This window comes from Ambystoma mexicanum, chromosome 13, assembly GCF_040938575.1.
Source record: "Ambystoma mexicanum isolate Mex_15411 chromosome 13, UKY_AmexF1_1, whole genome shotgun sequence".
NCBI lineage: Eukaryota > Metazoa > Chordata > Amphibia > Caudata > Ambystomatidae > Ambystoma > Ambystoma mexicanum.
The window spans coordinates 599047081-599072949 of record NC_090938.1 but is presented as its reverse complement, the minus strand read 5'-3'; the positions used below and the strand labels follow the sequence as shown (position 1 = coordinate 599072949).

At 42.2% G+C, this 25869-nt stretch overlaps 1 protein-coding gene across 1 annotated transcript in view; it reads left to right on the top strand.

The window, feature by feature from the left end:
- The window catches only part of LOC138520635 (uncharacterized protein C2orf66-like), a 230631-nt gene that overhangs the window by 33201 nt on the left and 171561 nt on the right, over positions 1–25869 (top strand). Inside the window, exon 2 of the mRNA XM_069632940.1 lies at positions 21948–22086. Within this exon, the coding sequence (XP_069489041.1) occupies positions 21948–22086 (139 nt within the window). The remainder of the gene's footprint in view (positions 1–21947; positions 22087–25869) is intronic.

Sequence of the window (25869 nt, the reverse complement as noted above, 5' to 3'; positions counted from 1 at the left end):
GCATTATACCACACAGCCAAGGCCAAGGTCTCTATCAACAGCACCTCATCAGAGCCCTTCATTCTTACATGGGCATGAGACAAGGCTGCCCGCTCTCCCCTTTAATATATGCACTAGTCATTGAACCTTTTGCTCAAGCCATTCGATCTAATACCCTGATTCACAGCATCCCTCGGGAGGCAAGGAGTACAAATTAGCCATGTTTGCCGACTATATTTTACTCTACCTCACTTAACCACTAGAATCCATTCCTGCCCTCTTCCAAGAAATGGAGCAGTACGGGACCCTATCAGGCTTCCGAGCAAACCTCCAAAAAACCATAGCAGTCCCCTTAAAAACAAATGTAGAACTATTTGAGCAGTCAAAAGTGAATTGGGGCTTCCAAATACAATCCTGCTCTATCAGATACCTGGGCGTGAACATTACTCTCTCTCTCTTAGACCTCCTTGAAACAAATTACGTCCCCCTGTGGAACAATATCCAAGATGACATCAATAGATGCGCCAAATTACCCCTATCCTGGGCGGCATGCTTCACATCCATAAAAATGAAGGTCCTGCCACGGTTTTCGTTTTTGTTCCAATCCCATCCAGTGACTATCCCTAAACCATTCTTGGCCGAAATAAAATGCATTTTGTTGAAGCACCTATGGGCCGGTAAAAAGCCCAGAACTCCTTACTCCACTTTAATTCAGCCCAAAGAATTGGGGGGCATCAGATACCCAGACTTGGAGGAATATTATAGGGCTTCCCAGCTCCGGGTACTGCCAGACCACCTGTGGGATAATCCCGAGAAACAGTGGGTAGCAATAGAAAATGACATTTTTGCACCGGTCACGTTAGGAGAATGGCTATGGGTCCCTTTGTCAGTGATGACGTGAAGGATTCGGGAGCATCCCGTTCTAAAAGTACTGTGGTCACTCTGGCGTCCTTCTCGAGTCATGCAGGGAGTTACATCCTGGCCCTCCCCCCTCAACTGCATTTGGTCCCCCCCCATTCGAGACCTGATAAGTGAGGTCCATATCTTTCAATCCTGGTATGAGGCTGGGCTTGTGCGAGTGGGACAGATGTGGAAAAAGGGAACCTTCATCCTCCTTGAGGAGTTAAAGGAAGCTCTGCAGGGCACCAAAGTCTCTCCCACGCAATTCCTCCACCTATGGAGTGTCCTGAGTGATGCCCGCTGGGGCAACTCATTGAAGCGCCCCCTATCCCCTTTGAACAAATCCTAAGCGTTCCCCAAACGACAAAGGGTCTCATTGCACGAATGTACAAGTCTCTGCTTACTAGTGGTCATCTCAAACGCCCATCATCGGAGCTCAGGTGGGAAGCGGAGCTGGGACTGGAAAACAAGCCAGAGGTATGGAAGGCAATATACAGAGCGGTATGGGCATCATCAATTTCCGTTCAATACAAAATGCGTAAGGCGGCCTACTAGTCAGGTGGCACTACACTCCCCTACGATTGTCTAAAATGTTTCCAGGCGCTTCCCCCTACTGTTGGAGAGGCTGTGGCGAGAGGTGTGACTATTGGCACCAGTGGTGGGAATGCCGGGAAGTGCAAATGTATTGGAAAGAGGTCCTGGGGTGGATTCAGGCCATAGATCGAATATCTAGAGTACTCACACCAGTGCTAATTTTGTTTGGAGTCAAATCAGATGATGAAGACACACATGAGGCACTCTCACATATGCCACGGAACCTACTGTTGGCAGCTAGGGTATCTTTAACTGTCAAATGGAAATCAGTCTCCCTCCCCACAAAAAGAGAGAGGCTGACCAAAGCACATGCCATTCATAAAATGGAGAGTCTCACAGCCGCCGTCATGGAGTCTCGTAAGAACATAGATATGATATGGTTACCCTTTTTAGAATACTATACAGCATACTGGGATTCTGTAAGACCAATTGACTAGACCCTACAACGCAACTACTAAGCAAGGCCATTAGAAGAGCCCTGAGTCGCCCACTAATTCTCATTTCTGTGTGAAAAACCCATAATGTGATCTATGCAATGTAAAATAAGCACAACAATTGGTGCCAAGTGAAGTTCCGACCATCCCCGTTTAATTAATCTACTCAATCCCGATGAGTGAGGGAGAGGGGAGGAGGGTGGTATTCTTACGACAAGTTTTGCTTTTTTCCTCTTAATATTCACAATGTAGCTGTAGCATCTATGCGTTGTTGACCTGTACTGTGAAGCCAACATGTACTATATCAAGTTAATTGAAAATTCAATAAAAATGTATTATAAAAAAAAACAGGCCCTAATTTTTTAAATATGTCCACTACCCAACTGCTTCAAAAGATGAAAGACAAAGATTAAGTTTTGCAGTCAAGTATCACAAATCTCTTGGCAAACATGCGTGGTACAAAAGAATACTGGTTCTGACGTAACATGGATGTACTTTGTATGCTAACGAACCCAGGCCCACCCACATGGTTTGTTACTTTAAGTTGTGCAGAATACACATGGGATGACTTGCATGACTTCCTACATACTGCAAACCAAAATAAAGAGGGAATAGATATAAAAACACCAGGAGAACTCTGTTTTCTTGCTCCTGTCAGTGTATCAAGGTAATTTCAACATTGCTTCATTGTCATGCTGTACTTCATCTGCAATAAAACTACCCCTGCACTCAGAGCAGTGGAACAATTCTTTTTGAGAAAAAGAATATCAATCCAGAGCAGCACCAAACATCCACATGCTTTTATGGATAAAAGATTTCCCCAAATTTGGCCATGAAGTGATGCCACTGTTTTAAAGTTTATTGAAAAATTCATTACCTGCTACATCCCTTCAGATACCACAGCCTTATATGGCAAATCTGAACAAAAGCTTTGGAAACATGTGCTTGTATGACATAGCCAAAACTACTCCTACAAAAACAGGCAAATATTCAGTCTCAACTTGTGAAGAAACCCTAGTAAAACTTACCAAACCCAGCATAAGTAACCATAAAAAGTTATCATTTAAATCTCTGCAACATAGAGAACTTTGTTACATGGCCTTAATGCAACTTTTTAAACCTTTGAGAAAAGAAGAAGCTTTATTAGGTGACCATGACTCATTTGAAGCTGCATTCAAAGGAAATGAAAGCAGTAAAACAAATGACAATTTCAAACAATCCAAACATTTGTTCGACAATGAACACCAACAAGATGAAGAAATGTAAGCTCTATTAGATAAAGACACTCTTGAGGGCAGTCAACCTCCCCTTATAGGAAGCCAAGAACCACTTGGAGAACCACTCAGTGTAAATGAAGCAGAAATGGCCATGACTGAGGTAGAAAATACCATGTATCCATCTAAACAATCTGAAGAAGACTTGTCAGTGCTCAAATCACAGCTAAATGATGAACAACTCACTATTTATCTAGAAGTCACTGTAGAAATTGAACATGGTTTTAAACATGAAACTAAAACTTGCAGCTGTAAAATATTATAAACCTCTACTCCTGTATGTAACTGGATGAGCTAGTTCAGGTAAAACATTCTTAATTAAAATAATCAGCACATTTCTACAAGACTTAACAAACAACAACCTTTAATCTGATCTAACAGCCTCCTAAGGTTACTGCTCCTCCCAGTAGGACACCAAAACAAATTTGAATACTATAAATTATCAGCAGAAGCTGCTACTGAAGTATGCAGAATTCGGAAAAAAAAATGCAAGTGCTTCTGATAGATGAAGTAAGCATGGTTTCCAACCTCATATTGGCTATAATTCATCTCAGAATGCAAGAAACCCTAAAAAAAGATATTGAAGAGGAAAGCACCTTGTTGATTTCAGAGACTTACAGTAAACACCAGTAAAAGGTTAACCTATTCTTAAAACATTAGGACACAAACAATGCCATAATACACTCGTCAGCATTGGAAATGTAAATCTCTGGCATCATTTTCACTACAGAGAACTAAGTCAAAAAAAATTTGTCAATCTGCAGATCTCACCTATATTATCAATTTAAAAAGCATTAGAATGGGTCTGCCTACTAAAGATGCAAAATCCACATTAAATACTAGACTAATCCATGAGCTATATGTGTGAAACACATCGGCTCCGGATGTCATGGAACAATTGACTCTACGAAATATATAAAATGCATGTCCTTAATATGAACCCTTGGAAGCTGTAGTCAATTCAAAGATACAATGTTGAAAAAAGAAATGCAACTAATACTGCATATCAGCTTCACAGACACACTAGAAGTGCCCGGCATGACACTCTCTATGTGTCAACAAGAGACAGCACAACTAAATAGCTTTAAAAAAGTTATCTCCAAAAGGTGGATTAGAAAAAGTATTAACTCTGTGTCCAAACTGCAGATTAATTCTAAAACATAACCTTGATGTAGAACACGGTTTAGTCAATGGAGCAAGTGGTACAGTGGTTGGCTTCCAAACATATCCACATGACAACAACATTAAGTTTGTCAACATCCACTTTGACAAACTTGCAGAAGTTAAAGAAAGGCTGCACAATAGCATGTTTCCTCCGTTTCAAAGACATGTACATATGCAGAGAACAAATCTCCGGCATATGCTGTCACTATTCACAAATCACATAGTCTAACCCTAGATCACGCATTGATTGACATTGGCAGCACAGTCTTTAAAGAAAGTATGAGTTACCTACCACTTTCACGTCTGCGTACACTCAATGGTCTATTTCTAGTTAACTTTGATGCAAACAAAGTCAACACTGACATTCCTTGAATACTAGAATACAACAGACTATGTGCACTGTACACCCCATCTAGATATGTACCCTATAACTCAAAAAAGAAAACCTTTAAAAAGAAAATGAATATAAAGATAACCTATAGCAGATCTCCAAGCAATACTGCTAAACAAACAAAGAACAACTGCTGCTCCATCAATTAATACAACCACAAAACTCTCTAGTCCAAAAACAACTGCACGTCCATCACAAGACAAAGAGACAAATATCTCTTCCCAAAAAACAACTGCAGCCCCATCAAAGGATACAGAGGCACAACTCTCTGGTCCATTTAAATTCAGCAACATAACTGGAGTAAATTGCTATGCAAATGTAGCAATCCGTTTTCTCTTCCAATTTCCACCAATTGTTCACAACATTTACTTAAACGGCTCGGACTGGTTGTGTTTGCAAATGCTCGTCCTTCATAGAAATGCCACAAATAATCCTGACAGTACTTACAGTATCTCAGGTATAAGGCAAGAATTGGACTATTGTACAGGAATGGTAAAATTCACCATAAACACACAGGAAGATACACAATAATTCTTACTACAAGTACTAGAAACCAAAAACATCTCTAGAAATGACAAGACGAAACATACATGCACACTCTGCATCCATGTTTCGCAAGAGCACATCTCTAATGAACTATTTGTGTATGTAGCCAGACCAAATTCAGAATCCATTCCATTTCACCAGCTTCTGCAGAATGCAAATCATAGCATATTGTGCCCTTTTTGTAATTCAGACAATCGTTCCAGCATACAAATACACTTAGATGGCCTATATGTAATACTAATGCTTCAATGGTACAATGCAGATGGTACCAAAAACAACTGTAAGCTTACTAGCTTCACAAATGGCCAAGTATTTCTTGGTAAAAAAAAAAAAAACAACATTCACAACAGTGGGCATAATCTACCACATTGCTCCCACAATCACTTAAGGCCAGAATACTGCATATGCCAAAACAATAAGTGGTTGGTTTGACTATAACAGCACTTTCGTTACTCCAAAACATAGGCTATAGGCAAATCTAACAAATGCCTACTTAATATTCCTTCAACCCAAATTTAATCACTAAAGTATAGCACAATAAACTTTTTCCCACTCCCCCACCCTTTCCAAACCCTCTTTAGGGCACAAAATAATCCCAAATGCATTTTCCAGACTTTGTTCTCACTGTGCTGTCTCCGGTCACCAGCGATGTCCACAGATCCAACATTACCACTATTTAAAAAAATCTGATGCACCTCAGGTTTTTGAACATACAATCAGCGTGAGTTTTTGATGTCCGTGAACATCACGTCGCTCCCTGATTGGTCCAGAGGTGTCCACGGACTCAGAATAATGGAAATGAGTCCACAGACCGGACCCTGATATCAGACATTTTTTCTTACCTACCTTTTGCCCATTTGTAAAAAATCAAATTTACAAAAGCAGGCTTCTGGGCCCATGACACCACTCCTGGTGCAAGTTTGGTGAAAATCCGTCCAGCGGGTTGGGCTATAGACTCAAGCACATTCTTTTTTCCATTGTGTCTATGAGGATTTCAAACATTTTGGGACCCTCCCTATAACTTTGCTCACCATGAGGAAACCGTACTGAACTTCGTAGAATTATTCAGATGGCCATATAGTTTGTTTGCAAAGTTTGGTGAGGATTCGTCCAGGGGGGCAAAGTTATTAGCCGCCCAAAAAGTGCTCTTTCTATGAATTGAGAAACTTAACCATAACTACAGGGCCGCTGCCGCAGGCCCTGTGAGATTGAGTCTGTGAAGTTTAGTGAGGTTTCATCAATGGGGGGCAAAGTTATAGGGGGGTCCCAAAATGTCTGTTTTTTCAATAGACGCAATGGAAAAAGGGTTTTGCTCACGTCTGCAGCCCAAACCGCAGGACGGATTTTCCCCAAATTTGCGGCAGGAGCGGCGGCTTGGTCCGAAAGTGTAATTATGTAAATTTGGGGTAAATCCGTCCAGTAGTTTTTTTTAAAACAGCCCAAACATAGGTAAAAGAATGTGTGATATCTGGGTTCGGTCCACGGACTCACACCCCTGTTTGGTCCCCAGACGGGCATCCGATTGGCCTAGAGGTTGACGTGATGTCCGTGGACATCAGACGTTCCCACTGAATGGATGGTGAAAAGGGTGAAGTGCATCAGATTTTTGGAAACGTCCGCCATGTTGGATTCGCGGATAGCCGCCTTTGTCAGCGAACAACGCGGTAAAAACATATTAAAAAACATAACATTGCACTTATCAAACTTATCAAACAATCTCTGGAGAGGTGACGGGGATGAGGACGGGATGGGATATGGCCGTAAGTAGCCAACAAAACTGGTGGTTTTCATCCCTGAAGTCCACGAAATGTCCGGATGTTCGGGTACAGTCCTGTGATGTTCGCGAACACTTCAGATGTTCAGGGACAAATATGCCTATTTCAGCATTAGAGGGTTAGTGAAAAGTAGTTTTTGGATGGCTTATAACTTTGGCGCCACTCAATGAAACTACATGACATTTTGGAACTGTATTCTAGACCTGATTCTGAATGGTTTCGGAAAGTGTGGAGCTGTTTTGTCAAGAGGAGGCAAAATTAGAGGGGGGGCCCAAAATATTGTAAAGGCTTATAAATGTGGTGCCATTTGACTAATCTACACAAAAGTTAGCAAAAAGATTTTAGATCTCGATATAAATATTTTTGTAAAGTTTGGTATGATTTTGTCAAGAGGGGGCTCAATTAGAGGGGGGTCTCAACATTATTAGATGGCTTATAACTTTGTTGCCATTTGACGAATGTGGACAAAGGTTTTCAGAAACATTATAGCCCAAACCTTGAATGTTTGTGTAAAGTCTGAATGGATTTTGTCAAGTGGGGGCTAAGTTATATGACTATTGTATGCAAATACATTTTAACACTTTTGAAAAAAATAAAACATGGGCCGATTTCCAGCTAACCTGTGTAAGGAGCATTGGCAAGGACCTTAAAGCATGGTTTTGCAAATGTGTCTATGTTTTATTTTTTGACAAGTGTCATAATGTAAGTACAAAGATAGTAATATACCTTTGGTGACTGAGGTATAGCCTGTCTCCATGGGCAGTGGCCAGATTGTCTGGGTCATGGCATAAGGTCATGACCCAGGCAATCTGGTTTCTTGCCATGACCACAAGGGACGACAAATGGGGTTAAAGTGGCCATGTCCACCTGGAACCGGCTATGTGGTAAAGTTATTCAAAAGTGGGATAGGTTTGAAAGGGAAAAAAAATGCTGGTGGTAATATGGTCGTAGGGTCCTCTCTCCGCCTTCTGCAGGCTGCCATGGAAACGGAAGAAGGGCTTGTGTACGGAGCCCCACCTTCCCTTTCCATGGTGGCCATCTTGGAAAAGGATTTTCCTTCCTTTAGCACCCCAGGTTCCCGCTTTGGGAACCTGGGGTGCTAATGGCCTTCCCTTGTTATCCGCCCTGGCTTTGCTTGGGCCGATAACGTGCGCTGCCGGGCCGTTATCCCCTGTTCCAGTCCCTGGAACGGTGGATGAACGCCACATTATTTCCATAAGCATAACACAAAATGCTAATAGAAATGTTGGAAAATCTTATTGATTCTATGTACTATACTGAGAAATGTAAAATAGGTGGAGTCTATAAGATTTTGTTTTAGTTCTATTTTTTAACTGTGAAAGGTGGTTCCTAAAGGAACCTTTCTTTTGTTGTTTTTTGATGTATTTTTACCCAGGAGAGGTTAGAACGTAAGGTGGGGAGGGAAATGAGGGAAGAGGTACCACACACTAATATGGAGGGTCAGGTGGACAGGGAAAGGTGTTGCACGTGTGTTACTTCTAGGTTACGGGGCAGTGTTTCTCATGTTCCTTGATTGCAACTTCAAAAGCACTTCGAAATTGCTCCCCCCTGCAGAGTGGTGTGTTTCAGTATATACAGAGGACTGTTTTCTTTGAAAGATATGGATCAACAGCCTCTTTTATTGCTGCAAGGTAGCTGGTGGTTACAGTATTGGTTGGGGAAGATGAGGTGGAGGAAGACAGCGTACTACTTGCTAAGAAAGGAACATTTCTGAGAGCATTGCAGTGGTTTGATTTGGTGTGGCGGCGCATGGAGGTGGTCCCGTAGGAGTCCTCTGCAGGTAGTCCGCAACTGAGAGTTGCACATAGTGCATTTCACTTTGGTAGCTTTAGTCATTAGTACATTCACAACAGTGGTAAAGAACTGCCGCACCCATGATTCTCTCTGGGTGCTAGAGTTAGGCACTTCCTCTACCTCACCTTCTTGTTCCTCTTCATTGTCTTTGGAAGTGCTGTGCTTTTTTGTTGTGTAGGTCCTCCAGCTGGTCATGGTGGTGTCTTTTGGGAAGGAGGGATGGCAATTTGAGATTGAAAGTTCCTAGATCGGTAGAAAATGCAGTTCCGAACTGTCCTCAAAGCACTGACCTGATCGCGAAGTTCGGACGCGTTCGCGGACATGTCAATGTCTGGAAGGTCCGCGATGATGTCAGATGTTTGCGGGTGTCAACGCAAAAACAATGGAAAAAGGTGCAAAAAGCGTATAGAAGTGTTAAAAATTATGCTAGAAGGTGGGAAATGGCAGAGTTTTAAGGTGAAACTTTGTAAATTGGACAAAAATGTTGTTATATTGGGGTAAGTATGATATAAATAAGTTGTAGGAAAATAGCATGCACTGGTAAATCCGCATGAAATTCACAGAAAAAACTTTGTTATAGGGATGTTATTGTTAAGTTGCACTAATAAAAACCTATGAAATTCACTGAAAAAACCTTCTTAAAGGGACGTTATGGTTAAGTTGCACTAATAAAAAGCCTATGACATTCAATGAAAAAACGTTGTGGGACATTATGATTACAAGTAAAACCAGAAAATCTCAGAAATTCGACCAAATTATGGTAAGCTAAGCAGCCATAACTCGTGCCATCACCGTGCACTGCTAAGACTAGCACACAACACATCAATAATGACATCACAACTGTCATTGATGACATCACTGATGAGATCACATCTGAAATACATTTTTGATTAAAAGTCCCTACAAGGGATTTTGTTTATAATGTTGGTAACAAGATGTCAGGGGTGATCGGGAGACCTATTATGAACTATTTAATCTATTAAAAAATGTACTCATCTAAACAACATTGTATTGGAGTGTTGTTAATACAGGAACCTCATAATACATAAACGTAGGCAATGGCTGCAGCATGCACCATAGAAGTACAATATTTATAATCTTGTAATTTTGGATAGTAAAATAATGAATGCTACCTTATCATAGTTTTGAGTAATGTTAAACATGTAATAACTAGCTAACAATTCAAGACTTACTATACAATTGTGCTAGTACAAACAATACATATGAAGACACACAATGCATACACATCAGAGGCACACACAGGGAAACTAAAGTAAGGAAGAAAGAAACAGCATCATCAGAAAATGTTAATAACATTATAGTTTATCTTCATGTATACAAATGAATTGTGTGTTTGAGGCCTGCTTATTGTCCCATGTCAAGGTTAACGTTTAGATATATAGCACCCTTTGAATTTTAATATTCTGACTGTCAGTGAACAAAACCGCCTGGCCTAGATATGTCAGTGAACAAAAACAAGTGGATCAGATATGTGATGTAATCAATGATGCCATCAATGACATGTGTGATGTCATCTTTGATGTCCTGGGTGTTAGTCTTAGTAGTGCACGGTGGTGTTACGAGTTATGGTTGCTTAGCTTACCATAACTAGCGAATTTCTGAGGTTTTTCAGTTTTACTTGTAACCATAACGTCCCTTTAACAAAGTGTTTTCAGTGAATTACATGGATGCGTTAGCGTCCATGTAGTTATGGTTAAGTTGGTGTTTCCATAGGAAGAGCATTTTTTGGGTGGCTTATAACTTCGCTCCCTCTGGACGAATCCTCACCAAACTTTGCAAAAAAGTATATGGCCCACTCTGATTTTGGAGAGGTTTGGTCTAGGGGGGGCAAAGTTATAGGGAGGGGTCCCAAAACTTTTGTTTTTTTTCCATAGACATACTGGGAAAAAACTTTGTGCACGCCTACAGCCCAAACCGCTGGACGGATTTACACCAAATTTGCGGCAGGAGCGGGGGCTTGGTCCCGAAAGCGTGCTTTTGCAAATTTGGTATAAATCCGTCCAGTAGTTTTTTTTTAAATGACCAAAATGTAAGGCAACAAAATTGGTGATATCTCTGTTCACTTCGCGGATGGACTTCCCTGTTCGCTCCGCGGACAGTGCCCTGATTGGCCGAGCGGCTTGCGCGATGTCCACGGACACCCGACGTGTTCGCTGATTGGACGGCATGGTGCGTGAAGCACGTCAGATTTTCTGTGGCGCCCGCCATCTTGCATGGAGTGTGTTGGTGTGTAAGAGTAATTGGGGAGGGTGGGGGGGTATGAGATAGGTTCAATGTTCTGGTTTTTTTTATATGCTAGACGCTTTTGTTGTGTTCGATTTGTCTGCGGACAACACGGCTGTTCTGAAATGTTCTATATAAACTAAAATGGTGGGGTGTTCTGAGGACGGAGTATGTGTCCGTTTTGTTCGCAAGCAAGCTAAAGTTGAGCTAAGAACACTCGCGGTGTCCTTAAATGTTCGTACATAAACAAAATGGGAGTGTTCTGAGGACGCTGTCCGTATTGTACTCTGGCAAGTTGAATGTTTTCTAAGAACACTTGCGGTGTCCTGAAATGCTCTGATTACTTACCGGTAATCATCATTACTCCTAGTCCTACTCTTCCTCGTCACAGTACTGACGACTCTCCTCAACCCTCCCTGCGGGGAAGGTCCCATGCTCCGGCTTGGTAATATGAAACTGAGTGATGTGGATGTGGGGGAGGAGTTATAGGAATTTAAAGAAATAGAAGAAGGTCCTGTGTCGGAGGCAAAGGCCTCATGAAGTAAGTACTGGGACGAGGAAGAGTGGACGTGGAGGTAATGTTTGCAATTAAACAAAATGGGGGTGTTCTGAGAACGCTGTTCGTATTGTTCGTTGTCAGGTTGAAAGTGTTAGAAGAACCCTCCTTATGTCCGTTGACATTACAATTTCCTATGGCCCTTACCCGACTTTTTGTCCACTAAACAAACGATAAATCAGGCTGCTGTGCGTCGACATTATGTGATAATCCTATCACTTGCCCCATCCACCTGGCTGACCTGCTTTTGTGACACTAAATCATATCTCCCGCCCCTAAGCCTGACATTATCAAAGCATTCATATTGCCCGTCTCTCTCCGTGACGGTACAGGGTGCGTAGCCAAACGCGCCCAGTCGTCTCCAGTCCCACGCGACTTTACACAGAACCCGGAAAACAACACAGATCATCTCACAACACAGCGCACAACAATTCGGAATATGAAACTTTGATTTAAAAGCAAACAGCAAGATTGTACATTTTGTAAAGTACTTTTATTTGACATCAAATGTTTAGAGAATATTCAGCGATTTGCATTTGTCTTTGCTGTCGATCCGCAAAAGTTCATCTTGAGTCACGCGCTGTTCCTTTGCGGTACACAGGGTGTTGGTTTATGATAAAATAAGCACTATGGTGGCACTGATAATCAGAAGGCTGTTCCAATAACGAGGCATTAGACCACCATAATGGTTGGTATGTTGCTTCTAGCCGCTAGTACCGCATAAGGGCATATTGGTCCTTGGCGATTGTCCCATAAAATGGTGAGGGTCATGAAGTTGTTTAGAAGTAGCTGCACCTGGCAGTTAAAAAATCGGTCGGCCGGTGTCTGAAAATCATGGCATTCACAGTACGGGAGGACATACCTGTTTTAAAAAAACATAAATTAGTCTCACCAGCCGATCTTCATTAAAAATATTCATTTTATTTATTAGAGCGTGAAACTATTTGCTAGATAGGATAGTGCAATGGAGTATGTTAACTTATTCCCATTAACCCACCCTCTGTCCTCTGCCTTTTTCAGAGCCTTTTAAGCGACAGGGGACCAATTCGGCGGTGATAGTGCGCGGTAGAAAACACTATGCCACATTGAAGGAACAAGAACATCTTAACCGGGCTTTAACGCCACGCTATTGTTATTATATTCCGGTGTAAATAATCTAAAGGGTTACTTACATTATATTGGCATTTTGCATTGTCTAAGCGTAGTGCAGTCTCAAAATACGACTCCGTCTGTGCCAACGATCTCTCTCATAGTGATATAATATATAAAAGTGGTTTAGTTTCAGAAATTTCATCCTTATCGTGTCTTACGTTTTTGCAACACTCCTTCAAAAGCAGTCTTTTAGCACGATCCCTGTCTGTCAAGGTAAAAAAACAGTAGAACCTTATAGTGCGAGTCGTGGGCCTCTCCGGCACGCGAGCAAAAAATGGAAGCAGCTGACCTTCACTGTAAACGACCCTAAATTCTTAGTTTGCAACATTCTGTGTACAGCCATGTCTGAGAAATTGCTTTTTACACTCCATCTTTGTATATTGTTTGCGTGCTAATAAAAAAAACTTTGTTAAAGGGACGTTATGGTTCCAAGTAAAACCAAAAACCCCCTGAAATTCCCATTTTATGGTAAGCTAAGCAACCATAACTTGCGCCACCACCGTGCACTGCTAAGACTAACACCCAGGACATCAAAGATGACATCACAAATGTCATTGATGACATCACATGTGTATGTACTTTTCATGAAATATGTGTACAAGGGATTCTTATTATAATGTTGCGAAAAAAGTGTCAAGGATCATTGCAATAAATATCATACCCTAATTAGTGCTTTGAACGATGCATTGATATAAATAGCATTCTATTATGGGGTTCTATCTAGTATACCAAGCTACTAATGCAGAAACATAGCATTGTGTGCAGCGTACAAGATGAAGGTATAATATTCGTAATGTTAATATGTTGAATAATGAAATGATAATTGTGTTCTTAATAGATTTTTGTGTACTGTGAAATTTGTAATAAGTAGCTAATAAAATCCATGTATTACATAATTGCATTACTATAGAGAAAACAGAAAGAGACAAGAACACATACCAATATACATATACATAGGGTAAATAGCAGCTTTGAAACAGAGAAATCATCATTTATTTGCTTGAAAATAATGCTGTCTTTAAAGCTTGTGTCTTCCCCTATGTATATGTTTCATATGATGTGACTGGACTCTAAGGGAATTACTATAAGAACCTACTTGTAGGATACGTCTACAAATAAAATACAATTTTTAGTTTCTGACTGTAACTGAAGAAAACCATGTGGCCTAGATATGTCAGCAAAAGAAAAAAGAGTGAGCCAGAAGAACACTTGCGGTGTCCTGAAATGTTTGTACATAAAGAAAATGGGGGTGTTCTGAGGACGTTGTCTGTATTGTTCGCTGGCAAGTTGCATGTGTTATAAGAACACTCGCGGTGTCCTGAATTGTTTGAAAATAAACAAAATGGGGGTGTTCTGAGGACGTTCTCCGTATTGTGTGACTGCTTAGCTGTATGCAATGAGGGAATGGCACAGAGAGTGAAGTAGAAATGGTAGAAGGGCTGTCCAAGAGTTACGCAGTCCGCGGACACCGCGGCTGTCCGTGGACAGGGCGTGCCACATCCGGGGTTTTCCAGCAAATCCAGCATGGAAAGAAGACTGTAGGGATCAGCCAATCAGATGTTGAGGTTGTGGGTTTGTGTTGAAAGAGACTGTGTGTAGTGAAGATGGCAGAAGTGGAGAAAGTCAGGGTGTTGGTGCTCGGAGAAATGTTTGTGCATGGTTTACAACAGTATGCTCAATGCAGGCATGTTGCAAAGAATTTTGATGTTAAAGGAGTGGAGGTCGTGTGGAGCACTGTGCCTGATTGCAATGTACAGGGAATTGTACAATTGTACAAGTTTGTGAAGATATGGACAGGATCAACAGTCCCCATGTGGTAGTTTTGCACTTTGGTGCTTTCCGTTTGGGCTATGTCAGTGCCCCTACTTAGTTGGCAGATTTGGAACACTTGGTTCAAGCAGTAATGAACATCCTTCCAAATGCCAAAGTAATTTTTTCTGGATTACTACCTAGGGCAATATGGGACAATAGTTCATTTTTTTGTCCTCAGCAAAACAATGCGAGGTGTGTAATCAACCGAGGCATGTGTGCCTTTATGCTTAGAGCTGGTATGTTCTTCTGTAATAATGAGAATATTGATTCAAGTAATGCTGTTTATTTTAAAGAAGATGGCATTTCCTTATCTTTTATGGGAAATGCCATGCTGTTTTGGAATGTAAGGGTTGCTTTGGAGAAGGTTATGTGAATATTTTAGGAGTAAAGTAAGAAAAAAAGAAGAAAAAAATACAAAGTAACAGGTGTCTGTCAAGCATCTGCAAAAAAACAAAAAAAAACGGCTCTTTTCAGAGCCAACCTCAAAGGGGAAATGGGGCACACTTTTTAAATTTACATTCACCACGCTCAGATTTTCGATATGTCCGCGTACATTGAAATCACTAGCTAGGGGTTCAGTATGTTCTATGTTACATGTATTTAAAGTCAGGGATATTATGGTTAAGTTTACCTAGTAAAAACCTATGAAGCTCAGTAAAAAAACTTTGTTAAGGAGACGTTATGGTTAAGTTTCGCTACTAAAATCCTATGAAATTCAGTAAAAAAACTTAGTTAAAGGGACGTTATGGTTAAGTTGTGCTACTAAAAACCTATGAAATTCAGTGAAAAAACTTTGTTAAAGGGACGTTATGGTTCAAAGTAAAACCGAAAAACCCCTGAAATTCGGCAGTTATGGTAAAATAAGCAACCACAACTCGCGCCACCTTGCACTGCTAACACTAACACCCAGGACATCAAAGATGACATCACAAATGTCACTGATGACATCACATGTGCATTTACTTTTCATAAAAACTCAAGGGATTCTTATAATGCTGACCAAAAACTGTCAATGATCATTGGGATAAATATCATGAGCTAATTAGTGCATTAAGCAATGTATTGATATAAATAGCATCCTATTATGAAGTTCTATCCAGTATACTAAGCTACTCATGCAGAAACATAGGCAGTGTGTGCAGCATACATGATGAAGGTGCCATATTCATAATCTTGCCATGTTAAATAGTGAAATGATAACTGCTTTCTTATTAGAGTTTTGCGTACTGTGAAACATGTAATAAGTAGATAATAAAACCCACTTAATACATAATTATTACATAATTATTACAGACAAAACACAAAGAGACAACAACACATACAAATATAAGTATATACAGGGACAGTGAAGTAAACAAAAAAGCAGAAGTAGTAGCAGAAAGAGTTCATAACCTAACTGATTGTCTTTATGCAGAGAAACTATTGCTCTATTTCAAAGCTGCTACTTACCATATGTATGTGTATCACATGATGTGACTGCACCCAAAGGAAAGGAGAGTGAGTATAATGTATACAAATATGATATGAGCATATACAGGGAAGGTAGAGTAATAAAAATAAAACTATAAGAAAGTGCTGATAACCCTAATGATTATCTTCATGCACAGAAGGGATTGCTCTCTTTCAATCCTGTGTCTTCCGCTATGTATATGTTTCATATGATGTGACTTGACCCTAAGTCTATAAATATAGTACCTTTTCAATTTTTACTTCCTGACTGTTACTGAAGAAAACTATGTGGCCTAGATATGTCAGTAAAGGGAAAAAAGGGAGAGCCAGACATGTGATGTCATCAGTGATGTCATCAACGACATTTGTGATGTCATCTTTGATGTCTTGGGTGTTAGTGTTAGCAGTGCACGGTGGCGCGAGTTATGGTTGCTTATCTTACCACAACTGCCGAATTTCAGGGTTTTTTCGGTTTTACTTTGAACCATAACGTCCCTTTAACAAAGATTTTTCACTGAATTTCATAGGTTTTTAGTAGCGCAACTTAACCATAACGTCCCTTTAACAAAGTTTTTTTACTAAATATATATATGTATATATATATGCCAAGCACATCACCATTGTCACATCACCTGTGTTATCTGAATCCTTGTCAAATAAAGGTAATTTAGAGCTGCACAAGCAGCTTTCTGAAAAGTAGCAGGTTAAGTTCAGCTATTGTACGATAGCCAAGTGTGCCTTTCATCCTTAGATGTATACAATTTTAAGCAATACAGCATGTATATATATATATATGGGGTTCATAGAGCCAAACCCTAGATGAGAAGTAATGCAGCGCTGTAGGTATCAGGTAATATTATCCCCATATATATGGTCGCCGTAAATAATATCGCCGGGAAAAGGTTGTGGCGATATTATATGGGTGATCATATATATGGGGACAGGGGCAAAAAAACTTTTTTAAAAAATTAAGAAAAATAAAAGTTTGGGGGTTGCGGGGGTGTCCCCCGCATGTTCCATGCAATAATGTCGCCACAAAAAACGGCAATTTGTCTGCGATATTTTTGCATGGCGAGATTTTTGTGGCAACATTATTACATGGAACCGCGCTGTACATAGGCGAGGCACCCACTGGAATAAAGGTAAGGGTCCTGGGTAGCAGATGAGCTGGGCTGGAGAGGAGGAGGAGGAGCGCTCCAGAGGGAGAGCCTTAGGGTTGAGTGAGCCAATCAGTGATTGGTGAGATGTTCTTTGACGAGTAAGGTCTTCAGGTCCTTCCTGAAATGCAAGGAGTGGAGGGGGCCAGTGTTCAGTCTTATCTGCTTCGGTGTCTTGTTCCAGAGGCAGGACCTTAGCAGGAAAAGTCCTGTTTCTTTCTCTCTTTCAGTACTTTGTTTCAGACCTGGTGATGTTGTGCCTTCAAGTGGTGTGCTGGCCAATGGAGATGGTGAGTTTCTCGGCCAGGTAGAGGTGTGTTCCGGTTGTGACTGCTCTCCATTGATACCTGCTCTCCTGAACGGGATGCTTGCTTGCAGGGGAAGCCAGCACAGCTCCTTGTGGGTGGAGGTGACGGGGTCTGATGTCCTTATCCTATAATGATCCCAGGATGAAACCCTGAATTCAAGTACTGAGCTGGGGGTTCAGGAGATGTCTTTGCTGGGTTCTTTCTCAGCTGTTCGATGGTAATAAATCTGACATCAATTACACGCACATATTGTGACATGGCTGTACTTAAATTAAATGTTCAGAATACGAGTTTCCCTTTTCAAAATGCACTTTACCAAATTTGACAATGTACTGCTACAGACCTTTAAACAAGAACTATTGGTAACGCAAATAGTTCTGCCCTTGGTATGGGTTTACAGCTACTGCTTAAGAGGTAGTTTTCTCTTTCGTATAGAAAAGGTCAAGCAAATAGTAATATGGTATTTGGCTGGGCTGTAAAGATAAGGTAAAGAGGTAAAGACTATGGCCCTCATTACACGGATGGCGGTGAACCACGGCTCTACTAGCGCCATGGTTCATGCCGGTAAAATACTGGCACCGCCTTGGTGGAAAGGGGAATTACCACCCTATTCCAAGGTTGGCGGGGCGGTAATTCCCCCTTCCACCATTGCCCTTCCCCATTCCCATTTTTGCCCCATAGGGCTCTATGGGAATGGGTAAGGCGCTAATTACGGTACCGCAAATTGCGGTACTGTAATTAGCTCCCTGGTCCCTTTGCGGGTTGGTTTTTAACGACTGCAAAAAGCAGGCGTTAAATTCCCCAACCCGCAAAGGGACCTCGTAGTAAGGCGGTAAGGATTTACCGGTACCAGTAAAATACCGGTACCGGTAAACCCTTACCGCCATCCGTGTAATGAGGCCCTATAAGTATCATTATTCATTTTATTGCGCTGATTTGTAGAAAATTGCAATATAAGGATGAGAGGACATTTCGTCCTCCAGAAAAGATTCAACTGTTAGCTTTGCCAGTGCCTGTTTAAAAAAATATATATTTAGGTGTTTTGAGAAGTGCCAAATGTTGCTTTTTGGCTACTTCAGAGCGCTTGTCTGCCAGGCGGACAACGTAAAGCTGGAAGCAGAGACCTTTGGGCCAGTAACTGTAATAATCACTTGATCACTGATGGATCACTTTGCCTGAAATCTGAAAAGGAGAGATCAGTGGAGTGTATTTCCATAAGTTGGGTCAGGTTGCTCAGTAAATGTGGGATGGTCCCGGTGGGATCAGCCGGTCAGGCAAATCTCCTGCCTCAGTTCCCCTGTATGCAAACACTGGGATCGCTTTGCAACAAACAGACAACCAAAGAGTGACGAATGCGCAGCGAAGACAGAATCCAAACCAAGGGAAATCTCTCTGGGAGCCTTCCATCCCATCATCTTTTTAGCAGGCTGGGATTTTTCAGAGAGAGAAAAATCAGACGCAAATCAGTCTTTGTCCTGCCTTCAAGGCGTCAATCGAGCTCAATCCTCTGGATCACATCCCTTCTGCAGAACGGAAGTGGTGCATAGGAATCCCAACTGGTTGCAATGACCTCAAAGCTTATCACCTATCTCCTTTTAGTTTCACTGAACAAGGCCAGCCCCAGCACCTATGTGGGTATGCAGTGATAAAATTGCGGCAAAAATGTCACCTGCACAAAACATCGCTGCAAAAATGCTGTAGTTCAACCCATACAAGGTTTACCCCATTACACCATTTAAGGGGAGCGGGGGTTGCGGGGGTGTCCCCCACTCCCTTTAAATGGTGTAATGGGTCTGGGGGTTGCGGGGGTGCCCCCTGCATCCTTTACATGGATTGCGGCGGCAAAACCACTGCCTTTTTGCCGCAATATTTTGTGTCCACGGCCATATTTGCAGCGATTTTAACACATGGAACCCCTATGTGGGTCTTTATGCAGACTAAGCCTAACCGGCAATCAATACAGCACTGTTCAGGGGAGCGTAGCAGTCGTTATGAAGGAGAAGGAAGTCATATCGAAGTGAAGGGGCAAGGATTAGTTGGGGGTTAGGAGGGTGACGTTAGTGTTCAGAGAGCAAGTGATGTCCGAACCTGTACCTTTCGAGCCTGCCCCAGACCACGCGTGACCATGTTAGACTCCTCCTAGAAAGCTACCATTGCATTGTTCCTGCAGATGTTGAGTCCAGGCTGTGTGCATGTGTGATGGACAGCCGCATGCATCCTCATGAACCTCAAACCACCAATTCCTGGTGATTAGGAGCTGAACTGGAATCTGGCAATACTCAGGAGAGGGTCCTGTAATCACTCCCATCTAACTAACTTCACAAGTGCCAGCCCCCTTCTATCTTCAAGAAAGCTGGGTGGGAGTATGGACACCCTCGAGAGAAGCTGAACTCATTGTGTGGACCCTCTGAGTTCAATGTCCTTATCCTCTGTGCCCGCCGGCGGCTCTCAAGGCCCGGTGGGAGGCTGCCAGTATAGCGGTGGTCTTGTGGGAGATTTGGCATCTCACTGGCTGGGGTCTGGGGTCCCATGGGAGTTATCTGCATAGCCCAAACGTGTCCACAATTGTTATGCTGGAGTGCTATTACCTTTCGTCTACTAATAGGGCAGATGAGAGAACTCAAGACATGTAGGGGCATTGGTGGTGTGAGTGAGTGTGTGTGAGTGAGTGAGTGAAAGAGAGAAAGAGTGAGTGCGTGTGTATGTGCGGGCACGAGGGACATGGGTTTTATAGAATTGTATTCAAAGTTTAAAGAAAGAAATGTTGAAGCCATATAGTATGTTGTTTAGTGCGGATAACACATATTTTCATTGTGCACTGATATAAAATCATACTAGGAAATCGTGCATATAGGCATGTTAAAATAGACCCTGCTGTAACTGCAGCAAGGGCTGTGCGGGTAATAAAAGTGTACATTCACAGAGGTCCTTTACTCTGCACGCATGTGTGCAGCATAGCCAGTGTTTCAGGGGCCCTGCATATGGCACTGTGGTTGGTATGCACTATGTTCTTGCTAAGGGGATATGTAAAGCCTGCAGGAAAAGGCTCTTTATTCATTGGAATGGGATATTTTGAATGGAGTCTGGCCTCATGCTTAGAGGTTAAGGAGGGTGTGAGATCAGAGAGTTAGCAACTCGCTAGTAACATCTGTGTGCAACCTGCAGTCTCAGGTCAGACAGAATCCGGCAGGATCAAAAGATTGAATACAACTAAGTAGAGCAATAACCACACTGGTTATCAAACACCAAGAGACTTGTGCCTCATCACGAGGTGGGCGGTGTGATAAAAAATCAGCGGTAATAGCGTTATCACCGCAGTACCGCACCGCCACATTATGAGTTTGGGGGAAAATTGGAGAATTCACCTCCAGTTTTGAGCTGGAGGTAAATGTGCTGACTTTCCCCCCATAATTGCACCGAAAATACCCCATTGTGACCTATGGACTAAAACAATATGGGGACTTACGCTGCCACTGCAACTTGTAATCTGGCGGTAATACCACCAGACCAAGTGGTGGTAATGGTAATTGAATTGGGGGTATTCTGGCGGATTTACCGCCGGGATACCGCCGAGCTCGTGATGAGGCCCATATCATGTGCGCTTTATAAATGGTATATGTCGGTTCAAGAAAGGCTATAATGAGACTTATTTCAATGATAGCTAAACAAAATAATGCATAATACATTTTAATGGGGTGAAGCTCAAGCTCTGTTTAGCGGCACATCTATTTGTATTCATGGCTTTCAAGCTACCTTCTCCTGGGCATGAGGTATGTAATCAGAGCCAGTTTTAGGGCAAGGTAAAACTAACCAGTCATCTCGGTCCAGAGTTACCCTTTACCTTTTGAGAGCCCGGTCAAAAAAAAGGGTTCGCCTGGTCCTCCCCGGCACTTGTGGAGGGCAGAAGGGCTTCTTTCTTCGACCTCCACAATGAAGTATGCATATATATGCGTTGTGGCCAATTGAGACCACTTTGTACTTGCACGCATATATTCATATGAAGGGTAACTACAGGATTTACAGCAGCTGCTCTTGCCCCTGCGCCGGGGAGCAGGGCAAAGACCCCAGGGGTGGGCATCGCAAGAGCTTGAGGGTTGATGAAAGGTCATTTTGTCTAGGGCCACAAAGATCCTTTCACCGGCCTCACCTAAGACTTGCCGGCAGAGGCATCACTAGGGAGGGACCTGTGGGGGGGCTACAGCCCTGGGTCTTTGTGTTCTAGCCCCAGATAGAAGCTCAGGGGCTAGAACCAAAAGGCGAGCTAGCCCCGAGTCCCAACGGTGCTGACATTAGCAGAGTCCCGGATCTTTTCCAGACCTAGCAACACCCCTGCTTGCCGGTTCATATTTGCCCGGCCTCTCCTCCACTTGGTAAATGTGTCATTTCTTTCCCCATAGGAAGGAACCAAAAGAGATGAATCCGATTTTGCGGGTCACTGTCCTCGGAGTCCTCCTGTGCCTACTGGTGTGTGTCCACAGTCGAGCCGTTCCAAGTGACCGATGGAGTGCCCTGGACCTGCCAGCAAACAGAGAAGCAGTGAGTATTACTCCTTCTATCACTCAGCAGCCATGCTATATAGTTCATGCAATGCTACGGGATTCATTGGGCGTATGATGGTAATGGTAAAAACGTGCTATTTTAAATACCACTTGTTTTTTAAAATCCTATTTAATTAGGAGTTGAGACTGCATGGGATATGTACCGCAACACTTTATTGAAAGATCTGCGCTTTGTAAATATGGATCAATCAAAGCCATCCTTTGCCTAGACTCGATCACACCAACTAGATCACGCCAACAGCAGGATTGCTTCTCCTCAGTGCTCCTGGGTACAACAAAAAGACTCTGCATTCAACAAAAGTCTCTGGGTTTTGCAATCCTCCATCCAGGGATACCTTGCCGGCTATTTTTGTCAATTCTCAGTTACTCACAGTCTGGGATTTAAACTGTCCCTTCACTTCATTCTTGGCTGCTGGTCTCTTGCTTTTAGTCCTCTGCCTTTCGTCCTGGACTACTCTAGGAGACACCTCTGCCTATAACTCAGGCCCCTTGTTGGTCTGGGTAATGCTAACTGTGCCCCCGATCTTCCAGCAGGAAGCTAGGCATTTGTTTTGGTTTACCAGCTGGGACTGATTCCACCCTCCTCCTTCCTGTCTCAGCATCCTACCTCTGGTCCCCAACACCACATTCTCTACCTTCCTTTAGGCCACTCACGGTTCCCGGTACCAGAAACAGGATCCACCACACCCTGCATTCCTTCCGCAGCTTTCGTCTCGTCTTCTCCGCTGCTGCTCCACCAACGCAGCGTTTTTGGAGAGTTAGAGGAGAGAACCTCAGACCGTCACGCTGTCAAGCCGCACTGCCTTACGCAACACTACGCGAACACTAGCAGCCTGCTCAAAGAGTCGCAATGGTCTGGTTGTTAAAGAGACCTCTCCTACTCTTTCTCTCCAAATAATTTAATTAGTTTGTTATATTGCGCCTCATGCCGAAACTCAAATCAGCAAAATCAGGGAAGTTCCTCCTGGAGAGTGAGAAAGCAGGAGGAATCAGGTCTTAGTATCGTTAGTATCAGCAGTGCTTGCTGGCCAAATGAGCCCAGTTTAGGTTGATTGATCAAAACATGTTGTCATTAGGGATATCAGAGCTTTAAGTCGGCCCAAAGGTTCTAAATTCATTCACCCGCATTTTGCGGGGTTTTTTTGCCGAAAATGTTTTCCTGAAAAAAATCATCACATTTTTTTTTAATTATTATTTGGGGGGTCCCCCCAATCCACCCAGCCCTATTATTTATTTGCTATACACCACCCGACCCTTCCCCTTAAATGCCTCCCCCATATTTTTGATGATTCTTTTTAGGCAAACCATTTTCGAAAAAAGTGCAGTGAATTAAAAAAAAAAGGCTGCTGAATGAACATCAAACCGGCCCAAGATAGCTAGGCACACACCAGCAGTCTTCAAAAACTCCAGCTGGGGCTTCTTATATTCCTTACTAATAAGCACTCCTGGGGATTTCTCGTGTGTGTGTGTGTGTGTCATGAGTCTGAAAGCATGTTTCAGGAGACTCACGATATTGGCTACAAGCAGTTCAAGGAATGCATTTAGGGAAATTAGATGGTGTTACTACTCAAGTAGGACTGCCCAACCCTCACAATGGAGAGCTCAGGCTGTCCAAGTGAGCATATATGGCTCATGGTTTCAAATTATTTTACTGCTATAGTGAGTGTGGGCGACAAATGAAATGAGCTTCAAGCACAGTGTGGATTAGTGCTCAGAAGAGTTTCAGGATAGAATCACTATTACAGACATATATTTGTCAAATATATCTAGGCTTGTTCTTACATTACCAAAACGCTCTTTGATTTTATGCAAAGCAGCCAGAAACCAACAATGGTGCTATTTTTCCCCTATGTATGTACAGAATAAAGGTGATTTTTACACTGGTTGAATTGTTTACTTAAAGACTGAGATATTATTTTATTTACAGACAATTGATTTACAAACCATGCTTAGAAGAATGATTTGCAATATGCAGGCTGGATGCAAACAATATATTTACTTATGTGTTTTACAATGCGTTAACTTGCGGGGGTTCTGCTTCGAAGCACCTGGGAAAAACAAAACAGGACATTGAGTATGATACAAAGTTGCAAAATATATATATACGCATAATAGGAAACATGGGTTGAGGTTAGAAGCCCAAGTAACCTGCTTAGCTACAGTTAGTATCAGAGATCTTAGATGACAATTAGGTTACATAGTTTGGTTGATGCTTTTGCTGAGCCACCATTGGTTACAAAATTGGTGGCACTTGCATGTAATTTATATTACAACAAACATGAAACAAGTCGATGTTGGAGGAAGCCAAATAATCTTTAGCAGGGCCAAGGCACCCAAATTCGAGATGATAAGCTAATGGCTAAATTTGGCTGTTGGTCAGAAGTGCTGGTCATATGGTATAAGTGCAGTAGAGTCAAACATAGTCATTGGGATTAGCAAAGATCATTTGATTAATGTGCGTGGGCATAGCCGAGTTAGATCTTCTTCTGTTTATGGAGCCAGATTTTCATATTCCTTTTGAAACTCTCGATGGGTTCAGTCTGTTTTCAGGTTCGTAGCGAGGTTGTTCCAGAATTTCAGACCTAATATAGTGAGGGATCTGCCTACGTTTTAAAGTCATTTGAACCTGAGTGTAGTTACGTTGTCAACCCATGATGATCTTGGCTGTCTTGTATGTACATATGTGTTTATGTTAGAGTGCAGGTATTTAAGAGCAATTCTATGGAGACTCTGGAAAGTAATGCAGTTGGTTTTCTGTGTTATTCTCTTTGCAACAGGGAGCCAGTTTTCAAGTCTGGTGAGCTATTGTCCCAGGGCTGCAGCCCTAAATAAGGCTGGTTTCTTCATTTTGGATAAGTTGCAGTTGGTGTAGTTTGTTTTGTTTAGTGCTAAGTAGAGGTTGTTACAATAGCGTGTAGCAAAAGAGGACAGGGGTTCTGGTCACCTCAATTTCCTGTGTCATTTCCAAGTAGGTGGCAATCTGTGTTTGAGAACTGTTAAAGCAGAGATTATGATCTCGGGTCCCACCTTGGATGCTCTGGTGGAGCTCAGTTGTTTGCTGATTATTGTCCTCCGGTTCTAGTTTCAATAGTACCTGGGAATCCACAGTGTATAATAGAAAGATTTTGAGAATAGTTTGATGAACTCTGCTTGGGGTTGAGTGTGAAAATGAAATAAGCTTGGTGATAAGATCGATCCCTGAGGCACACTACAGTTTAAGGTAAATAAATGTTGAGTTGCAGTTTTTCATTTTAACCCTCAGGGTGTGATCATCAAGGTAGTTGTTGATCCACTTCAAGACAACACCATCTATTCCCATTTAAACATTTAATCTGTGTATTAGTGTCTCAGTGTTGACTGCGTGCAGCTGACAGATCAGGGGTACTTGTGCTGTTGGTGTATTGTTGTCAAGGGCTTTCAAAATGTCCCTTTTCATGAAAGGAGAGTTGTTTCCATGCTCCTGTTGGAGTGAAAACCTTTCATGAGCTAGGAGGACCAGTTGGGTGGTAGTTATCTTTTACAGGATTTAAGCAATGAAAGTAATGTTAAACATTGGTCTGTAGATTTCGGGCATCTGTAGGTCTGCCCACAACGTTTTAGGAGGGGTGCTATGCTGACAGAATTTAGTGATGTCAGAACGCTGCCTGATGTTAGTGATGCAGTACAACATTTCGGGCAGTGTTTCCATCGGGTTAGCTATGCTTTCCTTGATCAGACAGCCTGGGCGTGTTGCAGATTGTTCAACGGAGGCTTTTCATGT